The 23,962-nt window shown below is 44.0% G+C and overlaps 1 protein-coding gene across 12 annotated transcripts in view; it reads right to left on the bottom strand.

Annotated features, from left to right (window-relative positions):
• The window catches only part of ITPR1 (inositol 1,4,5-trisphosphate receptor type 1), a 178,909-nt gene that overhangs the window by 50,013 nt on the left and 104,934 nt on the right, over positions 1–23,962 (bottom strand). For 5 of the 12 annotated variants that reach the window (XM_030501139.1, XM_030501144.1, XM_030501141.1 and 2 more), the window contains 4 exons: positions 19,686–19,721; positions 18,077–18,127; positions 14,453–14,585; positions 12,985–13,175 (listed from right to left, as the gene is read on the bottom strand). In XM_030501139.1, coding sequence (XP_030356999.1) covers positions 12,985–13,175; positions 14,453–14,585; positions 18,077–18,127; positions 19,686–19,721 — 411 coding nt within the window. The remainder of the gene's footprint in view (positions 1–12,984; positions 13,176–14,452; positions 14,586–18,076; positions 18,128–19,685; positions 19,722–23,962) is intronic. The other 7 variants (XM_030501149.1, XM_030501143.1, XM_030501142.1 and 4 more) reach the window with 2 other exon arrangements.

Below are 23,962 nucleotides of genomic sequence, written 5' to 3' on the forward strand. Positions count from 1 at the left end.
AAATAGAGTGGCCATTTTAGGGTACCGTATGCCAGGATCCTGGCTTGCATATAAACATCGAACAAGCAAGACTGTTGAAAGAGAAAGCACGCCAGGAGAGCAGCCTGGGACAAGGAGAACAGCAAACCTCTACGCTCGTACATGGTTTTGAAGAACAGTTCTTTTAATGTACCACTGACACTGCAGCATCTGACATCAGCCGTCCCTTTGAGTGGCCCTTTAAAAGCCCAAAAACCAAGTGTCTTGCAGCAAGACGGAGCACTGCCCTCAATGTGCACCAGGCAGAGAAGCCCAGGCTGCCTCCCCATCTCCCAGACAGACCCTGCCAATTCAGCCACCACCAAGCTGAGACTTGAGATCTCCTAGAAACCCACTGTAAGGCAGGGAATGGTGACCCCTAACATATGAGTACATGGACTGTACCTGGCTGTCCCAGTATGAGGTACCAGAAGAAATGCTACCCAAAAGAAAAGTGAAGATACGAGCTTCAACTCATCCTTCAGATGCTGGTGAACCAGTTGCCTGCTCTTACGGAATGCTAAAATCATGCAGCATGAAACTGAATTTTATTTCAACTGTGTTTTGTTAATGACTGTTGAAGAGTTGTTGCCATCAAACAAGAGACATCACATGACAGAGAGAAGATCATGAGGTTTGCCTTATGCATGCCAGGTTCAGCAAACAGCTTTACAACTACACGTACCTCAGTGAAACGCAATATATCTCCACAGCGCAGCAACCAGCTGATTAAATGAACCAAGACTCTTCTGATGCGAGAACATCAGAGATAACGTGATCACAATTAATTACATAGCCACAGAATGAAAGAAACTCAAAAACATCCACATGTGACATGCACAGGCTTCTAATGTGACAGCCACACTCACCACGTGCAGGACACCAAGCTGAGTTCTCAACCATTTTAAAGACAGACCAACCACCACCTACACAAACTCATTCAAAACTAACATGGGGCAATGGAAAGACCTTTGTTAAGAGACACAAGGGGAAAATCTTCTTGCATTAGGTTTGCAAGTTCAAAGTCTTGTAGTGGCTGGAGAATATATATGTATTTTTGCGGTGCACTGTTTCCATACAGGTATGAAGCACTAGGCAAGCAGCACTATGCTGCTTCTTTTACAGGCATATGATACAGCAAGCATTATAAGCCTGCATTTGTTTTGAGGGGATGGAAGAAGAACAACCTAGCATGGGCACTGCATATCTCCAAAGCTAGCCACACTGGTTCCTTCTCCTGACACCAAAAGTGGGTTATTAAAATACCACAGAGTAAAACAATTAATAACACCAGGTACCAGGAAATGTATGGAATAACTTCCTCCTCCTTCTCCTCTCCATCACCCAAGTCTGGTCCTAAAGAAATCCAACCAGAAACCTCATGCACAGCAGAATATCCCCCTTACACCTTTGCCCCTCCATCACACTGCCTGTGAGCCAAAGGAGGGTGGTAAGCAAGTACCATTACCATACCATCTATGACTTCATTTCCCTGGTCCATGCAAAACATATTGCAGAAGAGAAGATGCAAACCAAGTGACTAATTTCACTAGAAAATAAATCTAAGACCAAGTTTAAATTGCAATGCATTGATCAGCTACAGCCTGGCCTGCCCTCGAGCACCATCAGCCCTTCGCTCTTACTCATTAACTAAGCCCAAGGTTGTGTTTAAGTAATGTACCTTCTTCAGAAAAGCATCCTAATCTTTCTTCACAAGGCATCAGAGATGATAAACAAGGCCTGTCTGGAGTCTGTTCCAGTGGTTAATAACTGTTAGAAACGTGATTAAGCTCCTTATTATGTCACTAACTTCCAGTCACTGATTTGTTTTTTTAAATATCTCTTCTGTAGTTATGTCCAGGAACTTGATATCCTCTCCCCTTCCAATTATTTACACACACTGTTAAATGTGTACCTACCTTGTTTGCTAATCTGAAAATACTATTTTTGCTTGCTGTTTTTTTATTCAAATTGATATCATTTTCTGTGGTTATTTTTTGGCACATTCTTAAATATTGCAGAGCATGAACAATGCAGATTGTAGAATCTCATTTAAAAAAAAAAAAAAGTCAGCAAAGCAGGGGCACATTTCCTAGCATGTCCACTTCATCTCTTCTCCCTTCCTGCCTTGCCTTCCAAGACCTTTGACATATGTAATATGGATAATATACAAAATTTCCAATGATGAGTGGAATAGAAGGTCAGCGAACTACCCAGCAGTTCAGGGCAGTGGGATTATGGAGGTAGGATAGTTCCACAGCATGGACAAATGCTCCTCACCATGTCTTATGTACCAGCAAATCAATAGCAAACTTTTTTTCCTTTTAACCAGCAGAGCTGTCATCTGCCCTTTGGAAAGTGAAGCCATAAATGCAGCAGACCAATACCTTCATGTAAGGTGTACAGGGTGTAGACCCAGCTAACTAATCATAGAATGGTTTGGGTTGGAAGGGATCTCAAAGCTCATCCAGTTCCAACCCCTGCCATGGGCAGGGACACCTTCCACTAGAGCAGGTTGCTCCAAGCCGCTGTGTCCAACCTGGCCTTGAACACTGCCAGGGATGGGGCAGCCACAGCTTCTCTGGGCACCCTGTGCCAGCGCCTCAGCACCCTCACAGGGAAGAATTTTTTCCTAATCTCCTCTGCCAAAGCCATTCCCCCTTGTCCTGTCACTACATGACCTTGTAAAAAGTCCCTCTCTGTATTTCATCCACCCCCTTTAGGTACTGGAAGACTGTTATAAGGTGTCTCCTGAGCCTTCTCTTTCCCCAGGCTGAGTAATCCACTATACATTTAATTAGCCTACAATAAATTTAACAATGAGTGAGTCTACACCCAGTGTAGGATTGTTAAATGGGGGTGTAGAGAGTGGGGGAGAGAGGAACCAGATGAAAGCAGCTTATTTCTAGCTCTTGCCTTTGAAAAACTTATCCACTTTTGCCTGTGTGTGCTGCCACCTTTACTGGGAACAGCTTCCCCTACGCTGTTACCTGTTAGCTGCATCTGCCCTGAAGTCACAACTGTTTTGCCAACCGAGAAAAGGAACAACCGTTCACTTGTTTTGCATCAAAAAGCTTCACTTTCCACCCAAGACTTAGTAATTAGAGGCTGGACTGTATGCGCAGAGTGATCTCGTCGTGAGAAATACAGCTACAACCTCTTAGCAAGCGCTGGGCTTAAGATGCATCTGCTGAGATGCGTGCTTCCTCCTGCAAGAAGGGTGGCCTGATTTTAGGCAAGCATTTGGCTGCAGAACCCAAACAGAGATTGCCGTCATGCCGCAGAGGACACAGCATTTGCTGGACCACACCCTCTGTAATTCACGGAGCTGTTTCAACAGCCCACAGCCACTGAGCCCTGCCAGACCATCCCACCGGATCCCAGAGAATTCCCCAGGAAAGCAAATATTTGATTACTAATAAATAAGGGAAAGCAAAGCTCCAGCAAATACCTCACAAATTAAAGCAAACTGCTGTCGTCTCCCTCCCCACTTCTCTAATACCAGCGAACAGAAAATACCCCATGAACTTGACTTTGCCAGGGATATTTCAAAGAGGAAAGTCCCTCCAGATACAAGAGAAGGATCAGCTCTCTGGCTTCAGCTCAGGACATTTTATTCCAACACTAGACAGAAATTATTACGGGGATGTTAACTCGCTTGGGTTACCCGGACAGGCTGCCAGCATGAACTAATGCAAAACTTCTGTGCTACTTCATGCTTGTGGAAAGAGCCTGCCACCCCCATACGGTTTCTTATAGCTGGACTACTTCAAAGCAGCCACATTTTGAGGGGAACAGCACTGCTAACACAAGCACCAAATTGAGGACAAATGCCAGCCCTTTACGTTCTGCCTAAACATATTGCAAGGGCTTGAGCTGCAGAGAATTCAAACCTAACTTCGCTATCTCTCCCCCTCATTTATTTATTTTAAATATCGCTGATTCCTCTCTTTTCTTGAAATCTTTCATATGGCCTGGCTCCCTAAAGATCCATCACTCTGGGGCGTGAGTGATGGATATCATTAGTCTTGCATAGCTTAAGGAAACGGCAGCTGAAGTATTTTATGCTGAACATACTTCACAGTTTGAAATAAATGCATAAGGAAAATCTGCCAGAACACCTCAATTGCCTGTTTCTTTTGCAAACTGTAAAATAAACTTTGTCCTGAAAGCAGAAGGGGGACTTCCCAGCTCTGTTTTTCACAAATAAGACAAACAGTCTCTCTGCCACGGGCATCCACACACCATCCTGCAAGGCTCTGCTCTTCGCTGGAGATTCCGTCCCACCTTACAGAGGATGTTTCTGGAGGGGTACAAGCGTTCACAGACTGCTCCATGGAATCACTTGTCTTTCCCAACCAGCTTTAAGTAAAAGCAGCCACAGAATTACACCACTCATTTCGGGAAGAGCCTGTATAGCCTACATGTTCTCCTACTGCAACACCTAAAACTTTGATGCAATTTGAAGTCATTTAACAAAAAGGAAAGTAAGAACAAGCCTCACAGAGATTCAGTCCCTTCGAGCCCTTCCAGAGCCAGCACAAAACCCACGGGACAGGGAAGTGGCACTGGGTGACCACCAGAAAGTGAAGGCACACTGGGGGAATGACAGGTAGAAACATGACTGTGGGGTTCAGGGTTTAAATCCCCCCGCAGACAGAGCAGATGGCTTCCACAGCGTGGGAGACTCGGGGGCCTGACCTGCTTTCAGCACAGAGCCTTATTTGAGTTCCTCCGGCATACATGTGGGAGCACGCACCCGCTGGGTCACTCAGTTAATCTGTGCAAGGCTCTTGCATGGCAGGAGCATGAATCCCACTTCCTTACCGAACCAGCGAGCGCTGTGTAGGTGTGAGAAACAAGGAAGTCTGCAGACTCCCCAAAAGGAAAGAAGGGAGGGGGGGAAGAAGTGTAAGATCTTCTTGAGAGACAGAGGAATTAAAGAAAACCATAGCAACAAGTCAGTCCACCTACCCAAACCACCCACCCACCACCAGTTTCATTTGCTGACGCACTTCAAAAACAAGCTGGCTCCTACCCGCTCTGGAAGGTGAGCAAGCCCTGAGAGCTCATTAAATTCCCTTCTCAGCCACTCTTGTATGCCTGCAGCTAGTGAGCAAGCGGGATATAAATAGAAGTTATATAACATCGCTTTGTTGATTCCTGTGCTCACCAAAAAAATAAAAAAAATAAAAAAAAAGGCAGCATGACCTTGTTTTTCTGAGCAGCTTGCCGCTGCCTGCTCCTGGAGGAGCCAGTCCTGCTAGGGAGCATCCTCAAAGTTTATCTTGGACCTGCATCCCACGGGGAGGAATAGCGAGCACTAGCAATTTACATGCCTGCTCCTTCCACCACCAGGATCACACGAAGAGGATTGGCATATGAGGGGTCTGTGGTACCCAACAACCAGGAATGATACAAGGCTACCGAGACTGGCGGACAAGTAACACAGGTGAACCCTGATGTGGCACATCTCCTCCTTTTTCTTTCAACTATATTGATCAATCGCCACAAAATCTTAGCCTAAAACCTCCCTTTAGGCAAAAAGGCTGAAAGATGCTATAATACAGGAATACTGATGGCCCAAATACTCTTCACAAAGTAGTACCAGCTGCAGCTGAAGTACTCAAGGCTATGTTATCATTACCATCTCACCTCATCCACCCTGTTCTCAATCTCACCTATGCATCTTACTGCCCTCAAAAACAATGAAATCCTCTCTGCAGGAATAACTCCTCACAGCTTCTGGCTCTGTCTCTCCATGCATTATTAGCAGGGCTTGTTTGTTTGCAACACGGCGGTATCTAAGGGCTAAGAGAGATTGAGACTTCACTGTGCTAAATACATTAAAAAACATAGGAAAGAGACAGTGTGCTCCTATGGGCTCACCATCCTGAGTCTCCTCACATGCTACAGATCAACAGAGCATCAGGACATGGATCTCCTCAGTGCTGACTTAATCACTAGTGCAGGTTCTGTGCCTTGTTTTGAAAGTAACTGTGCTGTGAGGGAGGGCCTGGATTTGCACTGTACTTCACTTGGAGAGGGCTCTCTTGCACAGAAGGGCAAGATCTCTGCCCACAGCTGAACACAACAGTTGATGTAGGGCCATACCGACATTTACTTTTTTTTTTTAAAATATCATGTTCTGAAGTAACATACTTGGAAAATAAAAAAAGGTGAATTTTAACTTGAGAAAAACTCATTCAAATGGTGAAAGACACAGGTGATTACTTACTACATGCTGATAGCTTGCTGCTTTTGCATTAGTTTCCTAACCAGGTATTATTAAAACAATATAAAGAAGAGAGAACATCCTATAGCAAAGAATTCTGCCTGTTATAAACAAACAGTGGAAATTCTAAGATATTTTATCAACAACCAAAAGTTCTCAAATGCTATTTCCAAAAGTCCAGCGATCCAAAGATATTGTTGCCTCTGAAGCATTTACCATCATGTACGATATTGTACGCTCTCATTTATCTGTGACCACTGCAAGTTCTGTAAGTAGCAAACCTGGTTTAAAAAGTCCAAGCCACAAACTCTAAAGCACTGAAGTGCTGTGTCACTAAATTACATTTATCACCAGTACTTTTGTAACATTCTTAAAAAATTTCTTCCAATTCTGAAGGGCAATTGCAGTCATGGAGAAGAATAAAGTAAGTGTTTTGGCAACCCAGTAGGACAGGACACATTTAGGCCAACAGGGAAAGGGAAAAAAATTAAAGCGGGTTGACCGTCTGGTTGCAGCTTGTTGATCTTTCTAGTATCACTTATCCTTCCGTTTTTGTCACAGTATTTCACAGCCAACACTACAGCAAGCTGAAGGACACAGATCTGCCTGAAGGTTACTGCTCCCTCAAACCCGAGGCCTGCGGGAGAAGCGAACCCCATCCTCCCACAGGCCAGGTAGCACCCGAGTTCATCTGGCTTCTGTTCCCTTCCTGTGTGCCAGAAAGACATGCAAGAATTGGAGACAGCTCTGGATTAAAGTCCTTCTGTGCATCAATTTCGCAATTATTTAGTAACTATCAATCATCACTGGACAGTAAAGGAGAGCTATTCAACACGTTGGAGTTTTACTGGTGGCAATGCACGAGGAGAAATGTCAACTAAGTTCAAGTTCTTGTATGGTGCAAGACAGAGACAGGATAGTGGTACTAGTCCAGCATTTCACCTGAACCATTATTTCCTATTAAACCAGACTAATGAAGAGCTGGCTGCTGTGATTTCTGGCGTCTCGCTTGTTCAGAGCCCACCATGGCACTTCTACAAGGGGCAGCACGGTACCATGCAGCCACAGCCCCTAACCCTGACGAGCACTCAAAGGAGAGCACACAAAATGCATGCCTCCTCTTTGCGGGCTGAAGAGCTCGGCAAGTTAAAGCAACTTGAAGCCATGCAGCTTTTTGTACAGTTGCACCTCAAAGGAGCCTCACATACATATGGTGAGCTCCAAACCTTGGCTCAGCATTACACTGATTTGCTCTTGCCATGCTGTGATGGAGGCACAACTCTCTGGTCCACCATCACAAGCTCCTTGGTGCTATCTTGAGGTGGCCCCTGGGTCCTTATCGCATACTCAGCTGCTGGGAGAAGAAGAGGTGTAGAGCAGATCCCATCATCATCCTCTGGGCAGGAGCAGCAACTCTGCTTAGATGCTTTAAAGCTAGGAGCAAATCCCACTTATTCCCTGAAAAATGATCACCTTTTCCTTGGGTGCTGACTACCATCACCTCATCCTCTGTGTTTGCAGCCCGCCTTGGGAAAAACTGTGGACTAAGGGGGAAAGAAGCAAGAAAGTGTGATGCAGAGCTACCACACTTCAAAGTGGTAGCTCTGCATCATGTCACTTTGGGGTAGCACTTAAAAAATGCCTGAAGCTAAAACTAATGTCATCAACCTCATTTTACCTTCCCTTGCTGAAAATACCAACATGTGCGTGTGGGTAATTTGTCACGCAATCTAACTTTTGAGAAGATCCCTAATTAAGCGAGCAGACCGAAGTCTCCATAGAGAGCCAGTTATGTAAGGGACTGTACTTGCCATCAACTTCCACCGACCAAGGAAACCCAAAACTCCACAGAGGTGAAGCAGAGTAACGGTGCATGTAATTTTGATTTGGCAGATGAGACACGAGCGTTACAGGACAAGTCCTCAGCAATTTCCTCCACTGTCATTCATTTGCCAGGGTTGCTGTAATGGAGGAAAACTCGCCGTGTTGCAGTGTGTGCAGGGAATGGACCAAGCTTCCATCTCTTCTGAGGAGCTGTACCTCCACAAGCAGCATGCCTACAAACAACAGCACCTGCCATGCAAGCTCTGGAGAGGAGCACCCAAACCAGCACCCCGAAGGGATGAGTGCCACGCATGGCCAGCAGCACCCCGGATGCAGGGCATGCTCGCCTCTCGCTGTTTTGGAGGCGAGCATGGGGCCGGCGGGGCATCCCCCCAGGGCTGCTCCATGTGGATCTGCTGACGCCAGCTCTCCCGAGGTGCACGCTGAGGGTTATATAAATTAATAAAGGGGTTTATGTAATTTTCAGTTCAGTGAGCTGCAGCATTTGTCAAGTTAATTTGTTGTCCGGTTTTGACCCTGCGGTTCCACCTCTGCTTCTGTCTCCCTACAAATGAGGGCAGGCTTCCCAACAAAGACCAGGGCTCCTGCTGAGCGGGAGCAACGAGCTCACTGGACACTTTCATCACCATCTCTATTACCAAAGAACCTGACAGCATTTCTAAGTGAATTCCAAAACCTAAAAATAATGCAGAGAAGTTTCCATCCGGAGAGCTTCAACTGGGCAAAGACCACTGTCCTCCTCCCAGAACAGTTAATTTATCACATCCACATTCACCCCTATAGCAAAATACAAAGCAGCGTGGGATTCAACGTGCTGTGCGCTACGAGCTTAGCCTCTTTCCTAAGGTAAACCGGGAGTATTTTTCCTTGCCCTGCTTCTCCCCCACATTAATTTTCTTAACAATGCAATAAAAATCACTCCTGCCAATTATAATAAAGAACATTTCTCGATTTGCTTTTCTGCTAAAGTTGGCAACCACCTACTTTGCCTAGCCTTAATATTGGCCCTGCATGTACCTATGAAACAATAACACCTATTCCAGTTATCCCTTCCCAACATCACCGGGATCTGTTCTCCCACTGAAGCTCATGGGAGTTACCCGGGAACTCCCATTATTAACCATATTACAATCATCATGTGCAAGCTCCTGTGTGTCAGTACAAACCTTTTGCTTAACTTCAGGCCGAATCGGTTTCCCGTGTGAAAACCTGGAGTTAAGAAAATGCCATGCAGGGGTGACACGCTTCTGGCTTTGCTGCCAAAAAGCCTTTTTACATAACCTGTCCCTATCCCACCAGTTTCCTATTGTCAAAGGCCTGTATATAGAAGCAATTTAAGTTCAGTAAAAATTATTCAGGCTGAGTACAGAATGAGCTTGTTCAGAATACTATAAATCAAGAGCTGCTAATAATAACAAAAAAAATTGTTAAAGGAAGATAAACTGTTAGACCTCAGAGACAAAGCTGGTGGAGTTAGCTAGGTTGACTTTCGCAATGACGAATGTATCTGATGCAAAATGAACAGTCTCTTAGTCCAGAGACTCAAGATGATTATTCCACTGGCAGTTACTGGAAAGTGCTGTAGAACTTTAGAAAATCCACTCTGCAGGTTGCAGAGGTTGTGAAGCCCTACCTACCCGATCTGCAAAATTTACTAGAAGAACATTAGAGAAAGATCAGGATAAAAGACTGCAGAAAGTACTGGGTTCATTTTTGCAAGTGCATCTAGTTCCCATAAGCAGACAAATTTTGCAGTGTGTTTTCTAAAAATGAAATCTTACAAAGTAGGAGACCATCGCATTGCTGCACTCAATAAATCTTTACTGTGCTGTAGTAAAAGAGAGCTTTACAAAACCCACGGGATGTGAAGCTGTGCAGACTAGCGAGCACCCCACACAGCTCTCTTGTACCAGCAGTGCCCCCGAACAGCTGGGCTGCACTGAGCCTTCTGCACTTTCTGCGTGAGCAGATAAGCTATTCTTCCTATGTAAAGAGAAAAAAGCTTTGTCACATGAGCTTACTGTCTCAGGGCACCAGTTTAACTTGGACATCATTGAGCAATTACTCTGGGTGATACAGACCTGAACTTGTGATTTTACTAAAGAGCAAGCCTCCACCTTCGCTTTGATTCACCAGCCAGCTGTTCTCCCAGAAGTCAAGCTTTGTGGTTGGTGTTTTTTTCCATTAAAGTTTTGATTACTTGGCTTTCATGACTAAGATACTACTGAAAGATCAGAGCGCTGAGTGTGTGCTGTTCTTGACTGACACTATAGCAGTCCCCATGGGCCCTGACTGTGCTAAAACCAGTGCAAGTAATGCAAGGCATCAGCAAACTCACCTCCCAGCACCAGGAGATTAACCAATACAGAGGCAAGTCAGGGAACATCTTGGTGCACTGATAAACCTTCTTTTTTCTATCAGACCACTTGATTGCTATCGCACAGAATATCCACATTACAGCTGCTCTATATTTCCAATAAAATCTCATCTGTGCTTTGCATGCGTAAGAGATCCTGGGTGTGTCTAAGACCTCAGAGCTTACAGCATTAGCTGTAGGCATCACAAGTCATTTGGTTCCTAAAACACTCTGTACTTGCAAGCAGCCTACACCAGAGCCCCCTCCCAGCCCTTCGCTGCTGCATCAGAGCACGTACACACACATGCACCAACTAACTGTCGCCTGCCCAGAACATCTTCTAAAGGTAAGGACAACTGTCAAGCACTTATTCCCAAGTGGGAAAGGGCAGAAAATAGTTACTCTGGCTTGCTGAAGTAACATCTATAAAGGCAAGAGTGCAACAGAAACTGGCAGATCTGTAAGGCACGGATGTGACAGTGTTACACCATTTGCTATAAGCATCCTATGCCAACAGCTCATTCCTAACCACATAGTTACTGTACAGACTCACAGCTCCCAGTTAGACAGCAAATGCAAATTAAGAATCTCCCTTTTTGGATAAAAAGTTGTCTTAGGAGATGGATTGCAGATTTTCCTATTTGTTTTTACCAGATGAGCTAAGGAATCTGGTTTCAACACTGATTCACACACAGTGGGAAGTTACTTCACTCAGTCCATCAGTTCTAGGGCCCAGCACAAGCAAAGGATCTCTCCACATGAGACTGGTGCAGAATTTGTTTTTCTTTCCAGCATGGCAGCATGGGGTTACCTGAGGCTCCCTGAGAGCCAGGAAGATGAAAGCTCAGCTTCCTTTACATTGGAGAAGAGCAGGAAATTCAAAAGGAGTGTCTCTCCCCAAGGAATGTTAATCCTGTCACCGCAGTTTAAGGTGACACAGGATTTTAAATGTTCAGTTCCCACTTTTGTCTTTTGCTAAGAAGCTTCACTCCAGAGCATAAACACAGGGGAAAAAAGCGTACAGAGACAGTGTGAAGGAGCCCCAAAACATTCCCTCTCCTCTCAAGGGAAGTTTGCATGAACATGAGAGGTGCTGCTGTAGAGATGTAGCACACGTTTTAACTGTAATGATCAATTATAACTAGTCAGGATCCAACCCCATGTTCACTCAATCACATCTCACCACGTACTGCTGCCCAGAGGATACAGCTGCTCCCCTGCACATCTCTGGTTAGTTTTGAGCCAGACCTGTTCTATGGCATCGAATCTGTTTTCACTGGCAGGCTGGTTTTCTGCCAGATCAGCCACTTTACTCATCCCACAGCTGCATAAGCCATACAAAGAGGGGATAAGCACAGACAACCAGAACAGGACAGGCCATTTTGGCAGTGGCCCACAATGAGATGAGATTAAGCACAATGTGGAGCACTAACCTCAGTCTGGTCAAATATTTCTCCCTGAAGTTGCCATGGAGGTCTAGTTAAGAACAACGTCATAAGCACAGTGGGTCTTTGCTGCTGCTGAGATACCAGAGACAGACTGTGTCTTTCCATAGCTTGGTTTTCAGGGCAGAAATACAGGATTGTGGAGTCGTTATATCACACTGGGAACAGTGGGCCACATGGGTAAGTGTTTTTTTAGTTCTGTTTGCCCAACCTCTTCTGAAAATGTTAGGGTTTTTATAGAAAAAGTGCCTAAATAAATGTTCCTAATTAGGATGCAGCACAAATGACATCAAATTATAAGCCTAAATCTGTATGTGTATCAAACATTTGGATGCTTCACTTCTCCAAGTGAAAGGAACAATCTGCAAAATTGACCTTCTGAAACAAATCACTGATGGTTTGGTTCAGACATGTGAAATGCATGGCACTGGGGTAGGAAGGGGTAACACACTCTGGAATAGCTCTGCATAAAGCCCATCAGCTAAGACCAAAACAGACTGCAAATACAACACGTGCAAAGTCAAAAGAATAAGACATTATATGTTCAATAATCTTTGTAAGCATGTTTTGCTGTAGTAAGGTTTTACTTTCTTTGGAAGAACATTGTACAAGCCAGTTGCTGTATACTCATAACATACCAGGCACAATTTTCATTTAGGGAAATCAAATTCTTATTTAAAACACAGAAATGAAGGACAGCAAGAAATAGTGGTGGTCTGGAGTTCACCATACACTGCTGTGTTAAATTCCAGTCTGAAAACCAACTGCTAGTTGTAAAAGTCACTGAGCATGTTGCAATTGCTTAAACTTACTCATAAAAGTAGTCACAAACTTACGCAATAAAGCTGTTGTCTTGCAGATTCCTCTACACTGTCCTAGGATGTACCTCAATTACCTGATGCCCATGCCCAATAAGTTAACTGTTGCATGGTAAACATTAATATTTCCCTTAATTACAGGTCAAAGATCATTTAGTCATTTCCCCTCCCATCTCCTCCACCTCCTCAAATTTCATGGATTTCATAAAAGTCATTTCCCTACCCAACACGTTTTATTTATAAGCTTGAAGTTTTCAATTTCCCTACCTGTATTGTAGTGTTCCCACCTTCCAGAAGGGCAATGGCTAGCAGGATGCTTTCATGAAAGACTCTGTCACTGGTGGCATTCATGATGAGATCTATGACCAGGTTGGATGCACCTTCTTTATCCAGATGACACTGGACATCTGCCAAACTCATCTCACCTCGGCTCACTGAACTTGATCCAGAGCTTCCTCCTGTAAGGGTGACCATGAGGAACAGGTTGAGATTCAAACCTGGCCACCCTATGGTGGTGGTAACTCTCTTCTCGTTTAAATTATTAACCTATCCAGAAGGATGCACATGCATTTATTAACAGTGATGAACTCAGCTCCTTGCATTTCTGCAAGGAAGAGTTTGTAACTTAAAGCACATCTCAGGCACACTGTAATATGAGCACTTAACACTGCTTTAATACATGCGAGTGTGCATGGGGGTGGTGTCCTAAAGGAGGACAACCTGGGCTGGCAATGGGAAATGGCTACTGCCACTGCTCCTCTCCTCAGCAGCAAAAGATGGAGAGAGAGGCTGGTGTATTGGAAGAGGATTCTGGAAACAGCGTAGATCCACAGGTATAAAGAGAGATAGAGGCTCTGCAGGACCAGTGAGGGAATGGAGAAAAGGCAAGACAAATTCCAGAGAATAGCAAAGCCAATGCTCTAGGAAAGGGAAGACTATGACATAGGCAGCACAACATAGGAACAAATAGAATATATACCAACTTCAGAAAATAGGGGGAAATAGGTGGGTGTTTGTTTGTTTGTTTTCCTTTCTTTCTGATCAGGCCTGCTTTCAACATGATTACCCACTGTATTCTGAAGAGGCAAAACGTGCTTGACATTACTGACTCTTTTAGCAATGGTCTCAGATTAAATAAACTGTAGTTTTTAAGTGACTTCAAACCAAATTTTTGCTCATCCATTGCTGCAATCCCTCCATAATCAATGAAAAAGCATTTCAGATGTTTTAGATATGGTTGAGAACCTGATGTCCATATGAGCACTTTTCCCAAATGTTATTGCAAATATTAAATTGATCAGGTTTTCTAAGTACATTCACTCAAAGCAAAGTCACAACATTCAAGCCAACCCAAGACAGTCTCAGGAAAGCATAAAAAGTTCTGTCTGCTTAATTTTAAAGCACTTTCTCAAATGCAGTCAGGAGGAAGAACATTGCTCTCCTCTGCATGAGGAAAAGGCAGATTGACATGGTCAGAGACAGGAGTGCAATGCTCCGCTCAGCTTAAAGTAGAATCCCTCATGTAGAGTTGGAGATTCTAAAGCCAGGAGTGACATGCAAGCAGGACTTTTTCCCATCCATGTGGATAGTTTCTTCTTTTTTGGGATGCCATAGAACAGAATGGGAGGAACCCCCTATTTCACCCGTAAGATACCAACTTGTGAGGCAGACACAGACATACAGCATCTGGCAGGGCAGATCACACGAACGGCTGCTGAGCAGGAGCATGTCCTACCTCCTGCCCCGGCTTTGCTGGCACCTCCGGCAGACAAGGGGCCGTTGCCGAACGTGGTGAGGCTCTCACGGCGTCCCGCCGGTCTCACGTTGCCATAGTAGCGGTTGACCAAAACTTGCCTGAGTGCCTCACCCTTGATTCAAAGAGGATAATGAAATCAGGATGCAAGCTTAATGAATAAACAAACTACTAACATTCGGTAGCAAGGGGACTGCTGGTAATTAGCCTACTTGTAGTGAGGGAGGGAGAACCAAAACCCTGGGGAGATTAGGAAGAATCCACTAAGTGTCTCCTGGTATGTTCGGCCAGGCTGGGACCCTGAGTGGGGTCTCATGGGGCTCAAATAAGATTATGGGTTCCCAGCACCAGAAACAGCTACAGTTCTGGTTTTGTGTAAAGCTTTCTAAACAGATTTTATTCTCCAAGAGTTTTTTGAATTAAGACCTATTGTCTCAGCCTTAAATGGAAAAAAGTTGCATTTGTGCAGCACCAACACAAAATGAAGAGGAAGATTACAGAGAGAGAACATTAGAAACGGTTTTGTAAGCAAACAACCCCATCTTCTCAAACCTATCCTATTTTGCCATTTCACCAATGTTACAGGGACGCACTCTTCTCCCCCTCCATCAGCAACTGATGCAATCTAATGCTGTCAGCTGCTGAGCGGAAACCCGAGTGATCCCCGCTGCATCCCAGCTCTTTGTTCCCTGTGTCCCTGCTGGCAGCCACCCGGTCACGCCAGCAGTCAGCATCTGAGCACATGAGCCCGCGGCCACTGCAGGGCACCGGTCCTTGGATAACCCCAACATCCCGTCCCTGGAAGCGCCAGGCAGGTCCCTGCAGAGCACACGCCACTGCCGTGAGCACAGGCCAGAGGAGATCAAAACACCTCCCAGGTTGAACGTTAACCTGTGGACCCTGCTCTGCTCTCACATAAGATTTACGGGAATTCCCAGTAATTCCAAGCTGTACACGAGCCAGCGGTACTGCCAGCAATGGGCACGCACACAAGCACCACGGCTGGATTAGCACATTTTCACAAGGTCTTTGGGCAAAAAGGAAAACTGGTGATTATTTCAACTGGGAGCTACTGCTCTGCTAATGGCAGCGTGCTGTGCTTACAGCAGTACCACCCCGAGACTGTATTTGAGAGAGGGGAAGAAGGAGGTTTCCTGGGGGATTTAAAAAAAAAAAAAAAAAAGGTAATAATAAAACCCAAAAATCAATCTAGCCAAGAATAATTTCATATTAAAAATGTCAGGATGAACCAAAATATCTTGATCTCCATTCATAAAGTGCTTGACACTGATTTTCAGTTGTATTTCAAATAAAATCAGTTGTCTGACTATATATTCAAAATGTCATTAACTCTGACGTTTCATGTACTAGCTGTGATACAAGTGAAGCCTTTTTAAACTTTCACAAGAGGCCTTTATAACACAAATAAATAAATGGAACAATGTAAATATGCTTTAATTGGCTCATACAAAACTCCAGCACTGCAGCAGCCATGCTGCTTTTGATAAAAGCTAGCACTCACAAAAGGTAGCTTAGAGAAATCCTCATACCCCAAAGCACTGGAAAGACAAATCTGTCTGGAAATTAACAGTTCTTCACCAAATTTCAGACATCACCTCCACAGAGATAAGCCCAACAGCTGCCTGCTGCTGGTTAGGAATCACTGCCCTCCTCACAAGGCTGGTCCTAATGTCAAGGCTTCCACTGTCTGCTTCTTGCCATTAACATTTAGCAGATTAAAAGTTGTTCCTATAGATTATTAGTGTGAAAGCTGCAGCACAGAAGCGGCATTTTATGGATCAGATGGGGATGGGGGAACCGGCAGGGAGACAAGATGTAAAATAGACATGAAGAGAGCTTTCCAACCAGCTGCTTCCAAAAGTCTTCCCCAAAAAAAGAAAAAAAGGCAAGTTACTTGGGAAGGAACAGCAGAAGATGAGCACTTTTCCAAAGGACATACGCCTCCTATCACCACTTGGGAGAAATAGTGAACATGTAGGAGAGGCAAGAGACTCTATTCAAAAGCTCAAGCAAATTCTTATCCCAGAGGAGCCACCCTGACTGACAGCAACATGAGAGTGTTTGGTACATGATGCAGTGCTTTAGCCACCTTTCTGTTCTCAGTCTGGCAGGTAAGGAAGGCTACACGACAGAACAAGGCCAAGACAGACAAAAAAACCCTTTAACTCCATCTTCCTTTGACATGTGTACTGATTAGAAAGGCAACTCGATACCCATATAAGCCTTATGCCACAAATCAAGTTACAATGGAGTTCTCAGATGATCTCCTTCCTCTTTTGTTAAGCTAACTGGCAGCAGTCATATCAACAGGCATTTAAAAACTGGTTTTTACTACTCACTACAAAGATAACACACATCCAACCACAAGAACTGCTGTTCAGTCAACTCCTCCTCTTCCTGAATTCAGGAGGGTAACTAAAGCTCCTGGAATTTTCTCTAGACTTTCCTTCTGGTCCACTGTGGAGCTTAAGGCAACTTCTGTTCCACAGTCCAAATATTGTCAGAGTGTTGGAGCTGCTGCTCTGAGGACGGACCGGCAGCACCTTTGTTGCCTATAGGAATAGCATATCCAAATCCAGGAACCAAGTCGGGGAACATGTATCAAACATTTGCTGTTTCAAGTCTGAAAGTGTGCTGACCCATGGTTTTGGAGGCTTGGCAATCCACGTTCACTAGCATTTTGCATTTTAACTGGGAAGAAAAACTGTTTCCATAAAAATTATTCAAACCCGCTGTGTCAGCTAACAAGTATATGAGTACGTGACCAAAGTAGAGGGGAGAAAAAATAAGTGGTATTTAAGAAATGTTATAATTAATTCAGCTGCAATGCTTGGCTCCAGAACAGTTCTTTAACCATCATGTTACTGTTGTACACCACTTTGATGCATACAGTATGCAAACAAATATCAGATGTTTGGCAGCAATAAGAAAAATCAAATATGCTACCTAAAAAAACCCCCAAGCCCAACAGCATTCAGTTTCATCTGCATTCCCCATCAAGGTAAACTCAGTAAGTAGCATACAAACATTATTGTACATGTGTCAGCAAAGCAGATGCAATGTACAGTGTAAATGATATAAAAGACCTGTTATAATGTTTAAAACAGAGCATCTTTAATAATATTTAAGAGTAAGGCAGTTATAAGTTGCTGCTGTGCTGTTACAAGCTACAAGAACAGAAGAAATCAAGTACTGTGTTAAGGATGCTGATTTTGGGATGCTGATTTTGCAGCTTGGCTGTTTGTGAAGGGGGAGATGTGGCCAAAGCCAGCAAACTCCATGAGCAGTGATTAAACTCATTCATAATTGTGTGATCGTCACCACAGGGAAGTGCTTCGACAGTGTGAACAGACTAGACCAGGATATGAGGTTTAATTCAGAGCACCCAAGCACTTGCCCGTTCCATTTAACACAAGAGAAGGTGCTCCAGCACCCCATTTTGTAAGTGTGGCTGATCATTTCAGACTTTCCAAGATACTAACAGCAAGCAGTTAACCACAGGAGTTTCTTACATGACTTATACTTCACTGCTTAAAAGCAAAAGGTAGAGGATTAGTTCTGAATGTTTTTCACTGCTATACATACCCTTCTATGATCCTCCAGTTGCCTCTGTGGTAGACTTTGATCAAGCTCCTGCTGTGCATGCAGAAATTTCATTTTAAAGTGGAACAACACTAGAGAGACGCTAACATTTTTGCACTCATGGAAAATATTAAGGGAAGTCATAGCTGAAAGCAAGGGGCAGATGAGCTACCAAAACAGAACATCTGCCTTCAGTTAGCTCTAGCAGCACTTAACCAGCCTGCTCTGCCACCCTCCAGCAGACCACCACGGCATGCATGTATGCCAATTCTCATGGATTTAAAGTAAACACAAAGTCTAGTTTTACAGTTACCAGTAATGCACAAGTTTAAGAACTCAAACCATGCATTCCCATGCATACATAGACATGGATATACACACACACACAAATACCCATCGCACGATAGGCACACTTCTGGAGGAAGTGTAGGTACTTCGACGTATCTGACCATGGTCAATGAAGCTCCTTTGAGACTGTGGAGGGGCTCTGCAAAACCTGCAGGATTTTCATTTCAGTGCCATGGATTTCAGTGGGGTTTCACTGAACAAAGTCCCTTGGCACATGGATGTTTCAATCAAGTATCTCTTATTTCAGACATTAGTTTTCAGGAATGAAACTTCCGCTCTGTAAACCTGAAGTATGTTGAGGTTTTGCTGCTTTAAAGCATTCTGGAAAACTTGTAGGAACAGCTGTTCTACACAGGGACCCATCTCCCAAGCATCTCAAAGTTATTCTATGACCACTCAGAGTTTCAGTTTACATTTAAACACTATTCCACAAAAATTACAAATACAGAGGTCTAAACCACCACAGACATTTTATTTTTTTCTTCATGACTTCACAACGTATTTATAATCTTCATTTGTATACAGCTCAGGGAATCAACACTATCCTAGATTTAGACTTCCATGTTGTTTCACTTAGATTTGCACTGATAGAGTATCCAGTTGTACAATGTACCAATGCCATCTTTGGATGTCCCGTTAACTTCAAAAGAATTTGAGACTTAATAAATTCTTATGTCTTCATTTTGGCAAATAATCTGTCTTATACAATTGATGCTGGGGTGTCTCATAAAGGAAATGTGCCTACATATCCAATTCACTATAGCACTAGTAACCTTGAAGATGCATAGCGACCATTAGCTGTTTCACTGTGGCACTTTAAATGGGACACCCAGCTGCTCTGGGATTATAAAGCTTCCACCGATGACTTCTGACACCTCCCTTTCCTTAGCAAAGTTTTTAATTATGCAAGACAAAGGGAAAGCCAAATTCTATATCAGGAGCCAGAGAAACGAAGTCTCCTTTTGCTAATGCAGGGGGAGTTGAGAGGACTCTTTTCACAGTGCCTCCCTTAAAAGCATATGGGAAATGGCTGAAAGTAACAAAGATTCAGGACTGGTTTACATGTGGTCTTTTTATATTTTCAGACTATCATGCTAATGCTGTATTGGATTAAACCACCTCAACAAATCGAGTTATTTTCACTAACTAACACCACGCAGGAACACACATTTCACAGGGGTTTTTTAATCGACAAGAGACTCCACCAGGACTACTTCAAAACACCAATATTTGCCTGTTGTACAAATATAGGTGGGTGACACACCTCTACAGGGCTTTCCGTTTCTGGAGGTTGCGGCAGCTAGTTGAAAGTAAAATGGAAAAATTAGTCATTCTTCAAGAATCTTTCATCCCAACAGAAATCTAGTGGTCAACACTTAGGGGAAAGGAGCTAGCACAGCGCTTGACTTCATCTGAATCATCACAAATGCATTATAGCCATAATTACCGTTTATACCCTCCCACCCACCCACCATGCTCCTAAATGGGCTACATTCTGAAAATTTAGCAGGTATCCTTTGAACATCCCAAACTACTTTGCATGAACACAGAGGCAAAAGCAAAAGCTTTAGCTGCAGGTGCACACAGGCCTGCAATGCAGAAATTGCAGGCTTTTGGGCAGCCTGCTTGGAGCGAGCACCGGGATCTGCGACTCTCAGCACCCATCCCCAGCGGGAGGAGGAGGAAGCCAGGGCTGCATGTCACAGAGCCAGCAGCAGCCTTACAGTGTTAGTTTAAAAAATGCTTTCTTTGTATTCTCATCTATAAACATAATTTTCTTGAGATAAAAGAAACGTGATAGAGCACCAAACACGAGCAATGAAATAAGAGGCTTAATGGTGACAGCTTTTCAAATTTAAAATGCTGATCATCACACTGAAACAGATGAGGACAAGCAACTTTTATCTAGTAGAGCTTACACATACAACAGAGACCTAAACATTCAAATGAAACTGCCTACTTAATCATGGGTAAATTGATTTAACTTCTCAGGAACAGACACTAAGAAATAAGATGACGACGATACAGTGATACCAAATTAAGTCAGGCGGTCATTGTCGGTGTCTGCCTGGAGCGCACATGAACTAGACAGACAAATCAAGCATAGGCTGGGAGAGTGACCTACGCTGCAGTAGAGGGAGAGGAAGGCCGCCAGGTCCAGAAGTCGAACTATGGAGTGACTGTTTCCCAGGAAGGAGACAGAGGAGTGAGCGCTTCCCCTTTGGTGCTCTGTGGGCAGGGGCTCCTTGGCCAGGAAGAACCATTCTCCGTTCCCCTAATGGACTTTCCTCCTGGCTAATTCACACAGCCTTTGGTACACCGTTTCCTTGCATTGTCACCACTCTTGGAAACTTCACAAGCATACAAACCATTTCTCTCTTGGTCAAATTTAAGCCAGAGGACGAAAAGTTAACAGGAAGAACCTCATTTCTGCAGAGGAACACACAGTTCCTGCGCAGCCTGCTGTATACACCCTTGCTGCTTGTAGGCTGGACACTGGAAATGCCATATCAAATCGTTAGGGAGTCTGGGCATATTGTTCTGATTGCCGACGCTGTCTGCACAACTCGCTTCAGAGCAGAGTGAAAAATTCCTTCTCTCAAGTAATCAACAGCAGCAAGGAAATTGTGCATATTCCTCTGTAAGGGAAATTAGGCACCTTCCTGCCAGGGAAAGGGAGGCTGAAGCTGGCAGGTCAAGTGGACGACTGCCACAAGATAATGTACTGCACTTTGAATTCCAAATGAAAGCTTCCTTATTCGAGGCTTATACAACGACCCCATCTTAATCAAACATACATGTACGTTTTGGGGTTGAAAACCGGCACAGATGAAGAATCAGCATGAAATTAGTTTGATCTTTCCAACCTAATTGGAGAAGGGAAAAGTACATATTGTAGCTAGCAAATTCCTGTGCCTTCCCACTATGGCACAGACAGCATGTTAGAACCAGCCTTACCAACTCATCTGCGAGCAAAAGCCACTGCCCTTGGCAGTGCTTGGATGCATCATTCCAAACAAGCACGACCTTCAGCAATCTTTTAGGAAGAATATAAACTTCAAATACTGCAATTGTTATTGAGTCAAAATGGGTTAAAATAGCGAAGAATTATTGAGCTGTAGTTCCTCTGCCATATTTTGCACTATCGCACATGCTGCAACAGCAAAGTATCAGCTGATGCTTTACAAGAAGGATTGAATAGGGTGGAAGAGTAATCGCAGTAGTAATTTTGTCAGATTTCTTGTGCCTCAGCTCTCTGCCTAGAAGAAAAATGATGGTTTGGGGGGGGCAGGTTTGTGGAATACCAAAAGCTGACCACTGTGTGTGATGGACACAGTGGCCAGCTTTGAAACTCGAGCATACTGGGTGGCAGGATCAAGAAAACAGTACATCATCTTTACTTTTTGCTAGCAGAAGCAAAAGCCCCTCTCCCTTTGAAGTTTCCGTTCCCACGAGCCTGGCAAATACACCACTCATCATTAGCCAGAACAGAAGAATTACAATTTCTTTGACCTGTTGGTAACCGTAATGCTTCTGGCATCCATTTCCCCAACATAGACTACGTTTGTTTCCCAGAATGATCTTTACCTGACTCAACAGTGGATGCATCCACCTCAAAAACCACCAAAGCAAGTGACAGCTCAAGTGTGAATTCATTACATGTCAACTTATGAGGTATGGAAGGGGTTTCAGTCCTTTTGCTTTATGGTTTTGAGGAAGGTATGAAAGTTTTTCATTCGCTTTCAAACTAACAATCAAGATGAAAGCTGTCTAATCCTGTCTTCCATGGAAAATTCAAACAGCTAAAAAAGTGAAAATGCTTTGAGGAAATGCAGGTTTTCATTCATGTTTAAAGCCCCAGGATTGCTTTTCTCAATATTTTAAACTTGACAAGTAAGCATCCAGAACACACTTGAAATGCATTTAAAAGGCAGGTGGAGATTCCCGTTCGCATAGACAGGGTCTGCTCCAGACAGTGACTTCAGTAACACAGGATGGAAAATATCTCATATTGTAATGCTGCAAATGGGTGGGAAACAATCTTACCTGAAAAAAACCGCCACGTGTGTGTGAGCACATGCATGAACATTTCCAAAAACCTGATCCTCTTCAGCCTCACCGAACTTTGGAATTTTGACAAAATAATGGACAAACCAGCCCAATTACAAGCACAAACCTCCTCTGCCTTAAGACCATTTCCTAGGTCAAAGGATTGCAAGGTGACAGACCTCAGACTGCTTAACCTCCACAGGCTGATGCCGTTTTCCAAACTACCACACATCTCCTTTACGTCTTTTTACAAACATCCCTCTAAATCAGATAAGAAGGTGACTAGCTGGTGCAAGGCAATAGTAAACTGATACCTGTCCTGGGAGGTCTTCAAAATCCACACTGAGCATTTTGAGGAAGCTTAGTCAAACTAAATTGATTTGGCTCAGCAGAGAAAAAATGGCAAGAAACAAGATGCCCTGTGCTGTGCAGGAAGTTGGGTTAAATTACCAAGTGGTCCCTTCTGGTCCTGAAATCTGTGAATTCAGGAACCAACCCAAGTCCATGCATATGGCATCTAATTATTGGGATGGTGGTGGGAGATATTTGGCATAGAAGAGGAAGTAAAAGGGGGAAAAAATGCAACTAGTCAGTCAGCCAAATATCACATTAAGCTTTTGAGAGCTAAGTTGTATATCCAGGTGTAAAATCTGGAGTGAAGTTCTGATATATATTATTTTGAAACCATTGCTCTCTGCCCCAGCTCTTGCATTACCGTGCCCCACATTAGCTGGCGTTCCAGTGGGACTGGCTGTTTAGTCCTGGAAGTCACTTTACACTCTTTCCTCCCTTTTCTGAATTTCTTCTCTTTTCTCTTTGAAATACATTCAGTATAGTTCTTACTCGAAAGACTCACAGCAAAAGCACCACCTAGTCTGATTCATGACAACACACTAGAGCACAAGTTACATTGCTGTCCTTCATAACTCTTCAGCAGTACCAGGAAGCTCCACGTAGGTTACCTGCTTGCCAAGTCTCTTTTGTAAGGCCAACACTGTTACCTTGTAGAACTGAGGAAAAAGTTGGATAGCAAATTTCTAGCCCTCTGCAAATGATATGTAGATGTTTGTCAAGCAGGCATTTGACTTGCTATGGATGCTTTTCAGGGCAGAGAGGAATAATTTGGAACCAAGACCACTGAGCTGCTTTGTCAAACATCCCACATTACAGTTTACCATTGTAAAAACAGACCCGCAAAGTTGCCCAGTGGTGTATTATGCAGAATGTCACACCTGCATAAATGAAGAGGCAGCAGGAGAAGTGGAGCAGCACATTGTCCTGGAATGGGTCCTCTGAGCTCTTCCTGCCCTCACAGAGGAACTGTGGGATTTATGGGGGCAGAGGCACGTGACAGAGCAGCAGCCACATACTTACACCCCCTAGCCTCGTCCCTGTGGCACACACCCAGACCGGGGACGTGGCTAAATGTTCCCCTCCTTATCTCAGTGAATTTGCAGAGACTTTGTGCGCTGCCAGACAATGAGGTGGGAA

Source organism: Strigops habroptila, chromosome 11, assembly GCF_004027225.2.
Source record: "Strigops habroptila isolate Jane chromosome 11, bStrHab1.2.pri, whole genome shotgun sequence".
NCBI lineage: Eukaryota > Metazoa > Chordata > Aves > Psittaciformes > Psittacidae > Strigops > Strigops habroptila.